Below are 19294 nucleotides of genomic sequence, written 5' to 3'. Positions count from 1 at the left end.
TTTAATTATAAATCATAATCACTTTTGGCTATCTCTTTTTTATTTTTATTTAAAAAAAAGTTGAGCAATCTTAAACTAAACTGACAAATTCATTCAACACTTAAAACTTCATTTTAATATAATAACTTTGAACAATCATTATCACAGTATAATTAAATATTGGAAAAATTAGATTTATGTAATAAAGACTATATTATTCTTGGCTAAATACTTCATATAATGACAATGTCTGCAACAATAGTACCTGATTTCCAACACTAGTCCATCCAGGCAATAAATACCTGGCAAAAAGTTCCAAACATTTGGGATCTTTCGGTAAATAAGTAGATAATATTTCTGAAATTAACATAAAAAAATTTGAGAAATCAATGTCTGTAAGTTGAGCTTAAGCAATGTCAATATCTTAAGCTCAGATAAATTAATTCGTACACTAACTTTACAGGAGCTGGTCAGTCGTAAAATTTCCAAATCTAAAGGACCAGAAGATCTGAGTCCTGGATCAACGCTTCGCTTGATCAAAGGTTTTGATCATGTAGAAAGGCAAAGCCGTATTTTTTTGATCATTTTCACTCTTATATTGTTAAGTTGCCCTTTAGAGGGGTTCGACAATAAGTCTTCTCTTTTGGAGAAGGTGGGCGGTTTTTCGGTAATCAAAGATGCTAAGTTGGGATCCGCACAGGGTTAATAGTCTCTAACAGCTAGGATAGTGTGTTTATCACGCCCATCTTTTCGACTGCTGGTTAGATCCCTTACTAGGCCAGACCTTTATTTGGTAGAGTTTGTGAGATAGAGGAGGAAACGCCAATTTATCTCTTAAGTGAAAATGCTTAGATTGTTTTCTTTTAAGTTTTGGTGTTGCCTTTCTTTGGAGTAGTTTATTTTTCGCGCTTGTTATTTATTACTATTATTTTTAACTGATTTTTCCATTTCTCTCTACACCTACAATAAGGATAGCTAGACTAGACTGGACTGTACCTAAGTACAGAAGAAATGAATAATTATATTGAAATTAAATGCGCTAACGGGGATCTCTAGTTACTGTATGACGAAATGAATATGGGAGAGGTCATACAAATTGTGTCATCAAAAAACAGTAAACTAATGAAACAAAGTAAAAACCAATACTAAGAAATTTAGATTTTTATAAATACCTGTAAGAGGTGGTTTGTGTGAATGTACTGCACTAGGGACACTTATAATAACTTTGCCATTTTCTGGATTCTTCAAACCCCTACATTTTACTGACCCAAAAATTATTCTTTCAAAAGGTTTTTTGTCTGTTTTACCGCACAAATCGCACACCGGATCCCCTCCCTGTGTTACCTGTAATATTTTAATAATTAGATTCATTAGTAAAACGATTACTAAACAAAATAATAATAATAATAATAATAAACAAAATAAAAACAACCTTCAGCCAATACCATTCCGCTACATATTCTAAATTCCATTTTCTAAAAAAATGCTTGACTGCTTCTAAATGAGTTGGCGAATTCGTACACCATACTCCTAATAAGCCTAATTCGTTTAAATATTTGAAAATAGGAATTTCTTCAATAACATTGTTATGTAGCATATTATAACTGGAAAGAAAATATTTTAAATTAATATAAGAAGGTTATATTAATATATTAATTTGAATTAATAGAAGATTAATTTTCCATAAGGAAAATATATTATTTTTATTCAATTATTGGTCTAATTTAACGAGCAAAACCGAACTACATGAATAATATGTTAGTTTTTTATCTACCTTTTATTTCTCTAATTCCATTTAGATCCGAGACAAAGATCTTTCTAAGTGCAATCCGTGACATATCTTATCGATATCGAATAATATTGTATCAAATAAAAAACACGAGGATTTGGATAGGTAATCGTGGACAACTATTTCGGAGAAGCAGGATGGCAGAAAATCAAAGGGATAAGAAGAATTACTTAAAAGGATAATATTCAGAATGAACTTCTGGACTGATTCAATATACGGTGGCCAAAAAATGAAAAAGGCAGAGAAGTGTCATTTCTGAAAATCCTTTAAAATTCAAGGAAGAAGAGAGGTATCAAAACCTGTGTAAGAAGTTACTGAATCTGATGAAAAGCACAGGTGTATCGCCTATGAAATACAAAATACGAATATCAGCATACATCGACTATACGTTTGTGTGGCGCGGATTTGAGTGAGACACTTTGGGATGTGCCAAGATTCCTAAAGAATAATTAGTCCGTATAAAAATAAATGTTTAAATGTAATACCGAAGCAAAATAACGCAATTAAAAAAAAATACTTGAGAAAAGTTATATTCACTTACCTTTTTCTAATACTTTTAGTTCTTTTTCTTCTAACAAATTTATTCCACCAAGGTGGATCAACTAGTATAAAGTCATATTTATTTCCTTGTAATTTAGAATCAATTTCGTCTATAGAACATGAAAAAAAATTACAAGACGGCGGAATAACGTAACTTTTATCAAAAACCTTAGCTATTATAGAATAAGTGTTGGTATTTCCGCCTTGGTATGATTTATATTCTTCATTTAATGTATCAAAAAATTGATCAACCAAACATCTAGCTAGTTTGTTATTATCCAAATAATCCTCTTCTCTACGAGAAATAGTAAAAAGATCCAATTCACGTGCTTCTTTTAACAATGTCGTATATGCTAATTGTATAGATAAAAGCTAGAAACAGAAATTAATTACAAAAATCAATGTTAATTTGTAGTTAAAAAGAGATTTTCAGAGCAGTGAGTAGTAAAATATTTCCTAGCTTACATTTAAGATTTTCATGAGTAGTAGTAATTCTAAATTTAACGAGATTCATTAAATATAATTTCAAGTATAGTAACTTAAATGTATTCAAACCCAAATATAGAATTTTCTGAAATCCCGAACCAAATTATTTATTAAAGCCATCTTTTCACTTCGCGGTGTACGTGTATTTAGATCATACGATCACATCTGGTAATGTATAACCCACAATAAATACGCTACTGAATGTATCTAAAAATCGAAAACTATTTCGCGACTCCCTTCTTACGTATAAGAAGGGGCCAAAGGCTTAAACAAACAGATTTTTCCCTTAAAGAAAATTAAAAAAGAAAAGAAAAGAGCAATTTAGTCTGATGTATAAACATCTTTGAATAATAATAAATAATACTAACACCCATTTAATCTAATTCTAGATTATCTGTATAAGGAACGGCTAAAATGCCAATTCTGGTAGGATTTATTGTGATACCTTAGATTTATATTTGAATCCCTATTTGAACCAAATGACTGTATGGCCATATGAAACTCCTGAAAGATTTAATGTGGCCCCCCTAAGAATCAATGTAGAATGAAGGGTCTGCAAAGAATTCAAACTGTAAGTAAGGGAATGGATGCGTGATGAGTAAGTCTGCCGCGGAAGTTCTTGAACCTACGCTGTTGATGCACACAACAGCGGTAATCCGGTAGGTCTAAGTAGGTATCTGCATGCTTTAAGTCAACGGGTATGTATGAGGTGTCACTATTCAGTTTTTAAGTAAGGATACCATCAGGGACGACCGTTTTCTGAAGAAAGTAATAAACCACTTCCCTCACTTGAATAGAAAAGTCAATTCGTGATTGCAATAAGGAAGTTTCTTTGAAACTAACTCAGCTCTGTGCTGAGGATAGGATTAGTAGACTTTACACGAAAAATATATTAAATTTTAAAAAATATTGACAAGTATAAGATAGAGAACTTGGTTTTACTTTTATCGTAAAAAATACGGAAAATTTTCAAAAAGGTATTAAATTTGGCATGTAGCGAAAAATAAAGGCTACCTTTAAAACATATCTTATGAATACAGTATTAATAATTTCATAATTTGATGAACAATCACCTGTAGAATATAATTACGTAGCTAAAGAAAACATCTTTGATGTTAAAAATACATAATCTGTCTTGGAACATCCTGAGATAGGAACTATAATAGATCGCCCTAAGAAAGAAAAACTAGATTATCCAGTTTACTCTAAAACAGAAATTTTGATACGTTATCTTAATTAAAGTACCTCATCATCCACAGCAAAACCGAATTTGTTTGTTTGTATATCTCTGGCGAATACAAATTCTTTCTTCGATCTAACGGACATAGTTTTAATGAAATGTTGGGCCTCTTCATCTCTCATCATAGGTGTTATTATATTAAACAAATTTTTATTGTAGGCTAGATCTATGAACCCTGAATGAGACAGCACATTTGTGTAAATTTTTTTTGCATAATCATAGTGAGAAATCACCCATCCTTTATCGTTACTGCATATTACGCTCATCCTTAAAAAATTATATCAGGTACATTAAGGTATGTACTCAAATCAGAGATGAAGTCATTAGAACTTTTAAGGAAGATAAAAAGATTACTGTAACAAACTAATATTCACACAACGAATACACTTTTTGGCAGATAAAATGCTGTTTAAGTTTGTATCTTATTCACTTAACATAATCCTTCAACAGAAATTGTAACTATAACCAATAAACATAGTAACCTCATAAAACAAGTGTTGATTTTGTTCTTCAAAATCTTTTTTCTTGTGACTTATGTCATGCCTGAGTTTACAATACAAATTCATTTATCACTTAATAGTTATAGGTAATAAAACTTAAAATCTAATGGATTCTAATAAAACACAAATGAAACATTGATGTTGGCTACACTGATTATAATCAGTCCTAGCTAGAAAGACTTATTAGGTTTCAGTTGATGTTTTTGTCATTTATCAAATTGTAAAAGTGTATAAAATAATTAGTAATTTGATCTGAGCTCTACTTTGGATTTCAGTACTTGATAATGAATTCTTTGTGTAGTACATCTATTGTGTTTCAGTGACGAAGGCATATAGTCAATTTTGTAAAATTTATAGTGTTGCACCAGTTACAATTATTATACGATGGAGGCTGTACCGAGATTGCCGATGATTAGTTTTGAATTAAAAGTTAGTCCAGATCAATCCCCTGTAGAGTTCTCCAAATTGAAACAGGTATGTTATTGTAACAGGTATAAAGAAACAATATCAGAAAAAATAAATTTAGAAACGATAGACCCGGCATATTTTATCCATTTTATTTTATTTATGATTTTTTCAGTACATAAGAGAATTTTACAATGAAGATCCTGAAACATATTCAACTGAAATCAGAAACCTAGAAACTCTAAGAGCTAATGCTGTAAGGCCAGTGAAAGATGTGACAGGTTGTTCAGTATTAAAAAAATATTTTTGTCAATTGCATTTTTTGCAAAGTAGATTTCCAATGGGGAAAGATGGAGCTGCTGCAATAACCTTTACTTGGTATGAAACTATTATATAACATCTAATGTTTTAGACAAATATACTTAGCAAGGTAGTTGTTTGAATACTTAATTACGATGTAAGAACTTTGTCTGACTGTGGAAACATTAATTTCTCTTGGCTATCCAAAGAATTAATATTAAAAATGAAACAGTAATTAACTTGTACGTAGTGCAAGTCACGATTATGTAAAGGGCAGGTAACATTATTTTCTTTTAATGATAGAAAAAGTTTTTTGTTCTTATGCAGTTTAAAACTACATTGAAAATATATTTCAACCATATTTAATTATTGCATTTATCTCGTATGTTTCAAACTTCTCGATCTTCTAACTTATACATTTCTTCTCGTTTTAATTTTTCCATTACTCTTTCCCTCGCCCTAGCCAACTGGTATATCTGATTGTGAGGTGAAGAGTTATGGCGGTATTAATATGGCCCACATGAAATTAAGAAAAAAATATTTATTAGCCTGTGGGACCAGAGAGTCTAGGAACTCTAAAAAATTAGTTTATACCTAGACAGCAGGATAGTTGTGACTATTAGATGAAGTAGGCGCACTGAAAGCTTTGTACAAGCCGGAAATAACTATATGCATCGAGGATTGAGTTCGAACAGTTAGTCAGAAGCTTGCAAGAGTCTCTTTCTGCATTTTTAAGCTAATTCAAATCGCTTAGTACAGATTGTAATTATGGTCGTAGTTAAGACGAGAAATTACGGAACAGATTTTTAGGGAGAGCAAGACCAGCTAAGTAAGCTAGAGAAAGAAGCTTGCATGCGTGGGCCAGCTGGACTAGTCTCCTCAGGAGAGCTAGTAAAATTAGATCAGATGTACCAGTTGGCAATGGAAAGAGTAACAAAAGAATTACTATAAGAATATATATATATATTGTTGAAAGGTCATCGAATTTTAAATAATATGGGATAAATAGAATAATTAAATCTTAATAAATAAGACTGAAACATATTTCTATATTTCCATTCCTACAATAACAGAATTGGTCAAGTTTTAGAGTAATATTTAATTAATTTTAACTTTAAATCTTGGTAGGAAAGACTTGTATGGAGGAATGGTTGTACAAACAGCCGATATAAAATTTGAAATGGTAGCAATTTTATACAACATAGGCGCTTTACATTCTCAACTTGGGGCAGGTGATGACCGAATGTCTCCAGAAGGTCTAAAAATGGCATGCACACATTTCCAGTGTGCTGCGTGGTCATTTCAGGTTAGCATCAAATCAGTAATAAAGTTGCATGAATTATTTTACTTTATGTTATGAATAATTTCAATTATATGGTTACAGCATTTAAAAGATACTTATCATCAGAATTCATTAATGGATCTTTCGCCAGACCTAATGCAGTTCATGTATCATCTTTGTCTGGCTCAAGCTCAGGAATGTATCCTTGAAAAAAGCATGACGGACAATAGAAAAGCTACTATTAACGGTATTAATGATAGCATAATCCAGTTAAAAACTTATTCTGTGAATTTGGTTTATTTATTTACTTTGGTTATTCAAATTTCAGCTAAAGTTGCTGCACAGATAGTGGACTATTACAATTTAGCGCTGAATGCCCTTCTTCAAGGCCCTTTGGCTGATGAAGGAATATTTGTTGAAATGGTTGGCACTAAAAACTTTAAAAGTTGGAAAAAGTATATGAGGTTTAAAGCGTCATATTACTCTTGTGTTTCCTTACTTTATCAAGGTATGCAATCGGAAGAACAGCAGAAAATGGGAGAGAGAGTAGCGTATTATCAGGTAAATATCTGTTGAGAATCTTTAATATGCTGAAATTTTATGAGGTTTTAGATAAAAATAAACACTAGAATCAGTCAAATTAGAACCTGTAAAAATGCCTTGTAACTTAAGGAAGTTCTTCTGAAATGTCTTTTACAAACTGCGTAAACGAAACACTGCTCCTTTTGACCCTTGCTTCCAGAGAAATAAGACTATTCTGTTGTTCGGTTTTAGCGTACAGAAAATGTGAATCGTGTTGAATTTCATAGACGTAAGAACTTTTACTCGGAAATGCATGTTTATCACAGTAACCCAGTCCTAAGTGGCGTGACTTCAGTGCATATACATCTAGTTGTAACTCCAGAACAATAATAACTGTTACAACAGATTGAGCAATAGTGATAGAGAAAACTGCTTAGTAGCATGGATGAAATTGAATCAAATATAAATAATACTAGTACTTCATTACACCACAAAATGGAAAAATGTGCTTCAGTTTCATCAAGTATCAGTAAGATAGGAACCGCGTAGCCGAAATCTGAAGTTAGACTGTTTGATGCTTTGAAGAATTCTGCAGCGCTTAACCAAAAGCTGACGCTTTTTTCAAGGACCATTAGGATGAAACCTAGGTTCACTTCCACCGGAAACTAAGAGAGCAAGGAAAGAATATCGCCATTTCTTTTCACTAAATACAGAAATTTCTAATCTAACCAGTATCAGATATGGTTTTGTTGACTCTTTTGAGCTTAACCGTTAAGTTGCAGCAATCACAACTCTAATTATGACGATCTTCGAGTGATTTCCTTATGTTTGGACCTCACAAAGAAGTAGCTGAAGGAAAAAAATTCATCACTTCAAATGAAATGGTTCGCCCTGTAATGTGTGATTAGCTCCCTGGTTTAGATTGCCAAAATTATTTTCTTCAAAGGAGTTCGTGCGTTCTTGTATTTTGTGAGCATTGCAGTACTTGCAATGAGCGTAGGAAAAAGAATGTTATAAAGTGAGATGTAAAGTGTGATGTACACAGTTACAGCTTTTTGTACTACGTTTGCTCTTAATAAATAATATAAGAAAAAATTGTGTTTAAATTTGAGTAACCTTCATTAATAATAGCATAAATTAATGTTTAAGAAAATATCCTTAACAGATATCAGTTTTATTAGTAAGAGTAGGTGTGATTTTTTTTCATTATAAATTTGCAGGGAGCATTAGATAAATTGAATGAGGCTATTAAGTTATCAAAAGGTGTTGATCATGCTGAATCGGTAGCCGAATCACTAGTTTTCACCAGAGATGTAGTAGAAGGTAAACGTAAGGCAGCCAGAAATGAAAATGATTTTATCTATCATGAAGAGATTCCAGAGCTAGACTCTTTACCAAACGTGAAAGGAGCTAGTTTGGTGAAAGGAATATCTTTTTCGGTAAATGATCCAGAAATCTCCGGGCCAGATATCTTTGCCAGATTGGTTCCCATGAAAGCTCATGAAGCTTCATCGCTTTATAGGTAAGTAATTTATATTTTTATTAATTTCATTTTATTACGCTACTTAATCCATTATTTTCTAAAAATATATTTATCTTAGTGAAGAAAAGGCAAAACTATTGAGAAAAATTAGTGCCATGGTAGATTCAAAAGATGAGGAATTAGTTAGTTTCATGTCGTGCCTTCAGCTAGATTACATCAAAGCTCATTTGGATCCTGTGATATTGCCTCAAGTAAATTTCATTATTTGCTTTTTCGAAAATAAATTATATGCATCGGAAACTGATGTTCATAATTAGAAATTTATACTTTTAGGAAGTAGTTGACAGATGTGCTGCATTAAGTGCAATGCCAGACGCTATCACTAACTTAATAGCCGCCATGGATAAGTTGAACGATGCATATCACGACGTAGACTCAATGTTAAAAGAAGCGATGGAATTGATTAAGGTAGGGCAATTCTATAATATTCATTATTTCTTTGTATTTAAATTACTAAGTGGGTAGTTAAACTTGATGTTACATCTCAATTTTAGGTAGAAGAAGCAGCTGAAAAGGAGTATCAAGAACTGATGGGTCCGCGGCCGCCTTCCATTGTGGCTACAGATCTTACGCGTGAAGCAAACAAGTACATGGAAGCACATAAAAAAGCTGCCGAATCTAATGAAACTTTGCATCGTGCTATGACTCAACATATAGAAAATTTAAGAGTGCTCCAACAACCATTATCCGAAATACAAGAAAGCCTTCCAACGCTTGCTACTCTCGATTGTGAGTATTATCGAGTAATATAGATATAAAACTGGTATAATTTGATCACTTATTTCTTCATCTATGTAGTTCTGGTGATTAGTAGTTATAAATCAAGATGTGAAGAGCAATCGTAAGTATTATAGAAGGAGTGTATTGGCGCTAAGGTAACATTGCCTCTTGAAATTCTCTAAAGAATAGAATGGTAATAAATTGGAACTCTAGCTTTTTATACGGTTTTCGGTGTACAAAAGTGAAAATGAAATCGTTCAAGTTATTTAAATTTGCGACAATATTAATTAGTATTAATAAACTCAGAATTTTAGCATCTCATTTAATCTTAAAAAATTTCTTTTAGTAAACTTAAATATCATATTTTATTTTGAAAACATAAAATTATGCACATTCGTGGAAATTCTAAACCATCGCTTTCCAGCAGAACTGCCGTTTAATGAAAATGAAAGTAGATTTTCTTGAGGTAATATAAAGGTTTAAAGAAAATTCAATAATTGAAAAATCCATTCAATGAAGTGTACTTTGGGTTGAGGGGTTATTGATCTCTTATTTCCTGCCGCGTAACGTGAGGTAGTGTTCACATACATACAAATTACACTCAATATTCTAAAAATTCTTTTTCATTCTTAGATTGGATTTCCTCAAAAAGTGTATTTCCGACTCAGTGTAATAAAAATTTGATATCGCAATATTTTCTCTTAGTATTAGAATGATAATATAAAATTTTTAATTTTATTCGCTATTTCTTATTGCCTATCTTTGTAGTTCCTATGTTTATTATCATTATTATTATTATTATTATTATTAAAGCAACTTAAAATTAAATCATGCATGCACTATTTTAATTAAAACATATTTATTTCTAGTGGAACAGGATAGTTCACTGAACGAAGTTATAATGTTAGTCAATAAAGTTGGGGAAATGCGGAGGCAGAGGGCTATGCTAGCCTCCCAACTAAGAGAGTCGTTGTGTAGTGATGACATCACGGGTCAGTTAGTCACTCGATCTGAAGAAAAGCCAGAGGATATTTTTGTTAAAGAACTGCAAAAACATGACAAATATGTGAGTATTTGAAAAAAATATTTTTCTTCGGAAAAATAAAAATCAAATTTATAATAAAACAAATATTATCTATTGGGTTCTTTTTATGGTTTCAGACGACATTAATTGAACAGAATCTTGCAGCACAGGAAAACATATTACGTGCTTTGACTGATGCTTATGCATCATATGCTCCTACAAGGAAGGCCACGGCAGAAATCATGCGACAGAGGGATATGATGTTGTCAGCTCTTATTTCTTCATATGACGCTTATGAAGATCTTATAGCAAAATCTACCAAAGGCCAAGAGTTTTATAGAAAGCTGGAGACAAATTTAACAAAGCTATTGCAACGTGTAAAAGGCACTTGTAAAGTTCAACAAGAAGAGAGAGAAACCATACTGGCCCAGAATGTTAAGAAAGCACAACAATTGGCAGACAGTGCAGCTGCTACAGCTAATGCAGTTGCTGCAGCTGCTGCAGGACATACCGGTGGTAATATTTCTACCAGTGGTAGCGGCTTGAAACTTAAGGACTATTTGCAAAACAAGAAGCTCTCCTCGGCAGCTGCAACCAATGTCGCTCCTTCAGCCTATTATGCAGCCAGTGGGCTTTCGGATTCTACTGCTCCACAGCAGCAGACATGGTTACCGGCAGTAAGACCAGCACCGGTAGGCTCTGAAGGAACGGCTCCAGTTAGCACGGGATCTTCCAAGCCGAATGACTATTCGTCTCAACTTCCTGCAGCGTACAATTCCCAGCCAAGCGGCTATTCTTCCGGTTACACTTCTCAAGCCCCATCAACCTACTATTCCGATCCTAGCAAAAACTACCCACAGTCACAGAATTACTATTATAATACTTTATACAACACTGGTTTACAAAATTTGCAGTATCCATCTATCTCGGATACCGCTTTATCACAAAGTGGTCATGATTATGCTCAGAGTCCATTCGGTTATCAGCAAGGCGTCTCAACTTACAACTACGACCATTCGTATGCTTTGCCTAACAGTACCCAGTATACACAGAATCAATCACCCTCTCCGTCTCCTAGCCATACAGCAATCAACAAGCAGCAAACTACTCTTCAAAGCGGTGGGATCCCCTTTCAAAGCACTTATCCCCCACAGTTTACTACAACTTCTAGTTCTGTACCCAGTCAGAACTATTATGCTCAGCAACAACTTCCAATCCTATCTCAAACTGACCATACATATTCTCGACCTATGGCAAGCACTGAAGCTTACACTCAACCAGCTCAAATGTTTGCGCAGTCGCAAATTTATACCCAAGCACCGACATCACAACCAGTGCAGTCTCATACTTATTCAGGGCCCAGGACTCAGTCATTGGAACCATATTCTAAGGAACAAGTTTTCCCACAACAGCCTTCTCAAAACTATCCTCAAATCCAAACAACACAGTCAGTTTATTCTCAAGCTCTGCCTTTAACCCAACCAGTTCAAACCTACTCTCAGGCTCAGAATATAGCTCAGACCTACACTTTGGACCAAACATCCCAATCTCTGAGTTATCCTGAACAGTCAATACAAGGCTATTCTCAGACACAGACTACTCAATCTAATTTCCTTCAACAGGTACCAACTCAACCAGTACAATCGCTTTCTAAGACACAAATGACCCAAGCTCAGAACTTTCCCCAGCAAGTAGCTCAACCTGGACTAGCCTATTCTCAGGGGCAGACATCTCAAGCAGCACAGAGTTATCCTCAGCAACCGCTGCCGCCATACTCTCAGTCACAGACTTCTGCGGCGTACTCTACTACTTCTCAGTTAGGCGGGCAAGATTATACCCAGATGGCTACTCAAGAAAGTGGTACTTATGGAATATCTAATTCCGCAGATTACAATTCAAAATATTCAGCTCAAGCTGCCAGTTGGCAGCAGTATTACAACTACTATAACGCCAGTCAGCCTGCACAACAGCAGGGTTCACAGCCTTATACCCCTGACTATTACAACACTTCCAATTATTCAAGTACTTACCAACAGGTACCGTTCCAAAATACTCCTGGGACTGACACCTCTCATTATTCACGGGCTGGAGGAAAAGATTCGACATCAGAAACTAATTCGTCGTCCGTATCTCCTCAAGGATACACTTATGCATCTCAATACGTTACAAACTCCCCAAGCGCCGCAACCACTGGTACATATCCTGCTAGCTATTACACTCAACCTTATGGATACAATTATTCCAGTACACCTACTATGCAACCAGCAAGTCCTGCAGGTTCAGATCAAGCGGCCAAAAGTGGTTCTGTCACATATATGCAAGCATCAACTGACAAGATTAACACAAATACTACTTTTAGTCAACAGCCTACGTCCAATGTTGATCTATTAGCTGGCCTTGATTTCTCTGTAAAAGAGCCACCGTTACAGCCTCAACAGCCTATAGAAAAAATAGTTAACAAAGTGGCTGATTTAAATATTAACACAGACAGCAGCTCTCCGACGGTGGACACGCAGAAACCACCAGATGCATGCATCAAGCCAGATCCAGAATCTCAGGTATAATTGTATTGAAAATTGTTTACAGGTATAGAATTGTAATTTGATTAATAAGAATATAAATATTTCAATATGTTAGAGTTTTTTCCTAACCTTTTAATTGACAAAGTTTCCATTTAATTAATTAAATTTAGTTTAATAATTTGATTACTAAATTTAGTATCTGAGACTTTTAGTAACTTTTAGATAGAATCGGAAATATTCTTAAAATTCAAAGGATTAGTATGCATTCTAAATATTTTTGAAAAAAATAAAAACAACTCATTTCTTATTGAAAAGCGTATAAGCTTTTAATTATTTCCTCTCACTTGTCGAGACTTACTTTGAAAATATACTTTCTGATATAGCTTGTTCAATTAATAATTCCATTAAGGATTTGAAATGAAAGAGCTGTTTTCTTCGTCAGAAAATTGTCGAATTAATTTTTTTTTTTTACATGAAAAAAATACTGTAAATTAAAGAAATGATTAAATGTTTCTTAGCAACTTATGATTGGAAATAAACCCAATTTTAAAGGGCCTCTAATACTTTTAAACATTCAATTTGTTTTACTTAAATTTACTTAATTCTTTCTTTTCTTATTTCTTTTATGAAGACCCTAGCACCGGATAAAAACAATGCTGAAGTTGTAGAAAGACCATCACCTAGCAAAACTCCAAGTAAAGATCCATTTTCGGATCCGGAAGTTTTAGCACAATTTGTACAAGAAGTGGAGAAATTTGAAAAATTTGTGGAAGGTCTTAATTGTAAAACATTAAATGGTCCTACACAATTGGATTTCAAATGGAATGAATTACAAGATTTACAGGTAAATTGATTGTTGCTTCTGTAGTAATGAATAGATAGTTATACTATAGCAATTTTAGCGACACATCAGGCTTTTCTTTATTATGACAATTTCGGATAGCAACAATCTTCAAGAGTTAGTTTAACAAGATTGTATAGAAACGTTGCATTCCTGTTCTTAAAGTTTGATAAGTTGATTTCTTCACCTTTTAACCTTAAATAAAAATGGAATTCAGAGTTCCTACTAAATCCTTTTACAATACTTGAGAATAGATGTCCATTCAAAACTGGAGAAGAAATCAAACAAACAATATAACCTCCTCCTCAGAAAGCTTGTTTTTGTCGTTATTTAATTCAAAATTCGGGTGACACGATGCTCATTACACTATCTCTAACACTTATCTATTTTTTGTGCTAATTAACAAAATAGTTTTATTTTTTTCTACTTTTATTGAAACTTTCTCTAAACTGATGCTTTCAAAATTATTTTATACATATATTTTTGCCTGTTCAGGATAAGGATGCTCATAAACAAAGTATTTCAGTTGCTAGATGTTATCCTATGAAAAATAGATTTGCAGATATTTTACCCTATGATTCTACAAGAGTGGAACTACCGTCAACCAAAGATGATTACATAAATGCATCTTTCATTAGGGTAAGTTCTGCGTCATATTTAATATGCTTCAAAATATATTTCTATTGTTTCTCATAAATTTTATGTTTGTTTTTTTTAAATTTTATTTTACAGGATTTAGCACCTAATTGTCCTAATTTTATAATGACTCAAGCTCCTCTGCCATCTACTTATGCAGACTTTTGGACAATGGTTTTGGAACAACATGTTGAACTCATTGTTTGTTTGCTTTCAGAATCACAGGTGTGTTTAGAAAATTTATTTACAGTTTTTTATTCCCTCACCACGCAACCAAATAACATTTTAAAAAATCCAAATGGGATAATTTAAATCAAAGTGGTTGTAATTAATTTAATTAATATTTAAAAAGCCTGGTATTAACATTCACATGATTTTCTGTTACCGAATTTCACATAATTGATTTTTTTTTTTTAATCTTAGCGTTTTTACTAAAAAGATAGTAAAAGCCTATTATTTCTGGCAGACTTTACTTCTTTCTACCAAAATAGGTGTCGTGTACGGAGACAAATAGCAAACGCACGGTCTCGTTTTCTCATATTAGCATTAAATAATATCCAAAGCAAAGCCCGGGAATCAAACTCAATCCCACAAAACATCTTAGCTTTGTGGGCCTACCAGCTTTCCGCCCTTTCGCGGCGCGGTTTCTTACTAAAAATATAATGGACCTCAAAATTACGCTGTTGACTATGTTTCTAGTATTCCTCCATGATAAGTTCACGTCTTATTAATGTTAGGCCCAACATCTAATTATGATCAAACGAAACCCATTTTGCCTGCCTGGAAGCTGTATTTCCGGCGGACTGATTTTCTCCTAACTCCGAATTTTTGAGTTATGATGATCAAAAACATTCTCTGACACGCTGGCCATTTGGTAAAAACAGTTTTTCGTTTCTGGGAACACCTAAAAATGTATATTTCTTTTTCAAACTCAAAATATCGATCTCAGTACTCCTTCCCAATAAGAAAAAGTCAAAATCACTTAAGTAAAAAACGTACTTCAGTTAGAGAGATTTTGACTGATAAACCCTTTTGGGCTTCCATAAATTTTGGAAGAACTCAAGTGTCTGGAATGTGATTTTTTTCAACAATGTAAGTGGGAATCCCTGTATAAAAAGGTAAACTATTAAAATTTTTTTTTTTGTTTTAGCTAAATGGAGAAATATATTGGGCAATGAATAAGACTGAAGATTTAGTGCTTGGTAAGATTAAAATATCGTTACAAAGTTGTACAGTGAGAACTCATTGGATAGAAAGAATAATGTCTGTTTCGGATGGTAAATCTACAAGAATTGTTATACATTTGGAATTTACTTCTTGGCCACACAGGTAACGAGTTGTATGAATGTGGAACGTAATTCACGTTTCAGATGTAAGTTAAAAAAATCATTTAATTATTATGTACTTTACAGTTGGCTACCAGAATCTCCTGCTCCATTACTGAATTTGTGCCAAGAAACCGAAAGCGTATGGTCTCAACAGCGTGGTCGTGGCCCGATTGTTGTCCACTGTCAATCTGGAGTCGGTCGATCTGGGGTGTTAGTGATTCTCACTCTGTTATTGAATGAACTTCGAAGTTCTCATCATTTACCGGAAGTTCTTACCGCTTCTGCACTTCTGGCTAAATATAGAAAGAATCCATTACGAGATAGAAGTCATCTTTCTTTTGTATATCATTGCCTGCTCTACCATGCTAGAGATATCTTAATGAAAAGTAAGTTATGGCTAATAAAATCAGCATGGTCACTGAATATGTTGTGTAGTGTTAGTAGTTATTGTCTGTACTTCTATATACTTGTTCTCAGAAGAATTCTCATAATTTTCTTTAAATTTTCTAGGAGGCATTCTAGCTAGTAGAAGTTCGTTTGATGAGATACGTCCAAAGGTTAAATCTCATACAAGACATCCGTCAGAAGATTTTCTTTTAAATTCACTAAAAGAACATCAAGAGAGAAGACAGTCAGGTAGTTATGTTCTTCTTATCTAGTATGCGAATCTTTCAGAGAATATATAAGGCGTTTCAAGTCTTTTATGGAGACATAAAATCCAAGTCTATTCTAAGTTTTATTCTAATTACACCGCCGATACTTCTTACTCTAAGTTAGCCTTCAAAACATTTCATCTCCTTCAGCTGGGGTACTCTGCATTCGAAGTTATGTGCACTACCACTGAGCAAAACTTTCTTTCAATCAATAAAAGGAGTATTTCACGTATTAGTCAGTAAAAATTTTGACGGCTTTCACGTATAATCACTCAAATCAATAATAATGTAATTGCCATTAACTGCCGTTTGAATTATTTAATAGCCATTTATTAACAGAATAAATAAAATGAAATATCTTTTTAACAGTTAGTTCGTGAATAAAAAAACTTGCCATATTTTGATGTATTCTGATTTGGTATAAGGGCTTTTAATTCCTAGTGGATCTGAAATCTAGCAATTGTTTTACATAATAGGAACTGTCTACCCCTGGAATCTAGGAATTGTTTTATATCGCAGGAGCTAAATACCTTCCATTCTTACTACTTGGACAGACCATCACAGCGTATCATAGATAAATCAGTTGGTTCACTAATTATTTCCCTTCATCTTCTGTCAATGATCAATTACAAAGCATTTAAAACAGTGTGAGATGTGTGTTACATACAAAAAAAAAAAAACCGCCTTTGAAATCTAAAGAACCTTTTCCGTTAATGAAAAGTAATTGTTTTATACATTCTATTAAGCTAATGAAGGTAATAATTTATTTACTTTCTCTTTTGTAAAACAGATGCCAGCAGCACCGGCAGTACTACAAGCAATAAACCATCAGAAGGAGATCCATTAAGCCAAATTGACCCATTGTGGCCAATCAAAAGATATTCGTAATCGTATTGCACACATTCCTAACACAGAATGCAAAGTCACCGATGACCTGATCAAAAGTTCTTGACTGTTATTAGTTGTAAAATTAGGTTTAAACAATTTGTGGAAAAAAAAAAATTAGATGCGGAAGAAAGAGAAGACAAACATATTGAGAGTGACTAGGGGTCCACTATTTGTATTATATTTGGAATAAGTTTTTTTGTTATTTTATTTTATTTTTTTTTTAATTTTTAATGAAAAAAAAATAGTCATAATTTTATATATTAAAACCAAAAAGATCTTTTTAAAATTTCGTAAACATAAGTAATACATAAATAATGAAAGATAATATTATGCATTATCAGAAAAAGTATTAATCCAACTTAGAGCCTGTAACAAAGGTTTAATATTGTAATAAATTTTTATTTTTACTACATTATTTTAAATTTTATCTATTTAAAGTGCTTTACAATAAATAAAATTGTACATAATAATTTTCTTAATAATAATTTTCTGTATTATTTTTTTATTCTGCTACCAAGCAGAAATTGATACCTAAAATATTATACTTTTACTTTCATTTCTTATATTTTAAAGATCATTGAAATGAGTTTCTCTTCAGTTTAAGAATTTATTTATTTAAATAAATGATAATGATTCTGAATGTAGATGGGAATGGAATTTAGTTGTAGCCTTCTCTTTCTCAAACGTTTTTTGGTAAATTGTCTTTTATGTACAGATTCATTTTATGTAGTATTGCTTCAAATTTTAGAAAAGTTCTGTTGTTAAGTTTGAAAAAATAAGATATATCTGTTTTTTTTATTCATATTTTTTTTTTTTAACAGACATGTTTAAAGGTGAATTATTTATTTTTAAATTTCAAATTATTCCCAAGTGTTGACTTCTCTATAACCCTGTCCTATTGCTATTATGTAATACAGTTTTTCGAAATTAAAGTGTGGGATTATGATTAATGAATGTAAATGTGATATTAAATTATTATTGGCTTTTTGTTTTTTGTTTTCATTATAACTTCCTTTAAGAGAGTGTACATCAAACTATTAATATTTAGCACCAACCATTTTACAAGTATAACAGAAAGAAAAGGCTATGAAATCAGAAAGTTGATTATAAAATTCAGGTTTTCTTAATCCAAAAAATCGAATCAATCCACTAAAACAGAAATATGGCAGACTTTTTTTGAATATGAGATTTAAACCAAATCAGCTTATAAACTAGTTTTCTGATTTCATTAAATTTTTAAGCTATCATAGGGGCTGAAGAATTCTCTGATAGGTTTTGTCAACCCACTATGTCACGCAAACCATTTTCAGATTATGTAGGGCAGGACAGAAAATCAGAACCGCTCAGGATGCCGACTAGTCTCAAAAATAAGGATGCCTTCAACTCTTTAATTTTATTATTTTTTTAAAAAGCAGGAAATGGAATTTAAAAAAAAAAAAAAACATTTTTGTCGTTAATCATTACAAACCCAAGGAACAGAAGAAGTACACGTGCACATGAAGTTTAAAGAGGAAGATAAAAAACTGGGCATATATTTTTTCAAAAATTAAAAAAAAAACGGGATTACGTTTGATAGGGTGCAAAGGTAACAATAGTCCACCTTAGCAGAGACCATAATTTCATATTTTAGAATTCGTTTAATATTCGTGTAGTATATGAAACCGATATTACGGCGAAATAGCAAATGTATGGGATAGAGAGATATATAATAAACAAATAAATAATAACAATCGTTGAACTCCCTTTGTAGAACTTATACCCACCAAAAACAAAAATTAAGATGCGATAATGGACATCAGAAAGTTTGCTGAAGAGCTGAGGTTACCGTTTTGAATTATGGCAAATGAAAGTGGAAGTAAAGAAAATTGAATAGGGATTAGATACAGAATCAGAAGATTATAACATTGCATAGCCATGGTTACCAGACGGGAGATGACAAATGATTACTAAACAAATATGCAGATATTATAAATAATATAAATTTAAAAAATAGAAATATCTTTTGACTATTCTGAAATCATTTGCTTTACATGAAATTAATTACATAAAACAGCTATTCAAATGTTTCGAACACTGAAATTAGGTATCATACTTCA

At 32.6% G+C, this 19294-nt stretch overlaps 2 protein-coding genes across 3 annotated transcripts; one reads left to right on the top strand and one right to left on the bottom strand.

The window, feature by feature from the left end:
* On the bottom strand, nt 1-4627 carry Mettl4 (Methyltransferase like 4). 2 transcript variants are annotated; one of them, XM_074130946.1, is made up of 6 exons: nt 4517-4627; nt 4040-4301; nt 2310-2680; nt 1412-1583; nt 1152-1323; nt 1-336 (listed from the first exon to the last, which is right to left on the bottom strand). In XM_074130946.1, exons 1-6 carry the CDS (start codon nt 4519-4521, stop codon nt 194-196), a joined length of 1125 nt encoding a protein of 374 aa, XP_073987047.1. In that variant the 5' UTR covers nt 4522-4627; the 3' UTR covers nt 1-193. The 2 variants fall into 2 exon arrangements, with proteins under 2 accessions (XP_073987047.1, XP_073987048.1); XM_074130947.1 differs by lacking the exon at nt 4517-4627 and adding an exon at nt 4389-4509.
* Nucleotides 4628-4680: 53 nt separating this feature from the next.
* On the top strand, nt 4681-18186 carry mop (tyrosine-protein phosphatase non-receptor type protein myopic). Its single transcript, XM_074130942.1, has 18 exons — nt 4681-5008; nt 5115-5317; nt 6368-6545; nt 6624-6768; nt 6850-7082; nt 8264-8565; nt 8645-8777; nt 8860-8994; nt 9081-9315; nt 10176-10372; nt 10468-12888; nt 13484-13696; nt 14189-14332; nt 14426-14554; nt 15480-15658; nt 15742-16043; nt 16168-16293; nt 17101-18186. The coding sequence occupies exons 1-18, from the start codon at nt 4919-4921 to the stop codon at nt 17196-17198; spliced, it is 5463 nt and encodes a 1820-aa protein (XP_073987043.1). The 5' UTR covers nt 4681-4918; the 3' UTR covers nt 17199-18186.
* Nucleotides 18187-19294: the final 1108 nt, after the last annotated feature.

The sequence above is a fragment of the Rhodnius prolixus genome, unplaced genomic scaffold (genome assembly GCF_049639745.1).
Source record: "Rhodnius prolixus isolate KJV_2025 unplaced genomic scaffold, Rpr scaffold_4, whole genome shotgun sequence".
Classification (NCBI taxonomy): domain Eukaryota; kingdom Metazoa; phylum Arthropoda; class Insecta; order Hemiptera; family Reduviidae; genus Rhodnius; species Rhodnius prolixus.
This window is presented reverse-complemented; position numbering and strand designations above follow the sequence as displayed.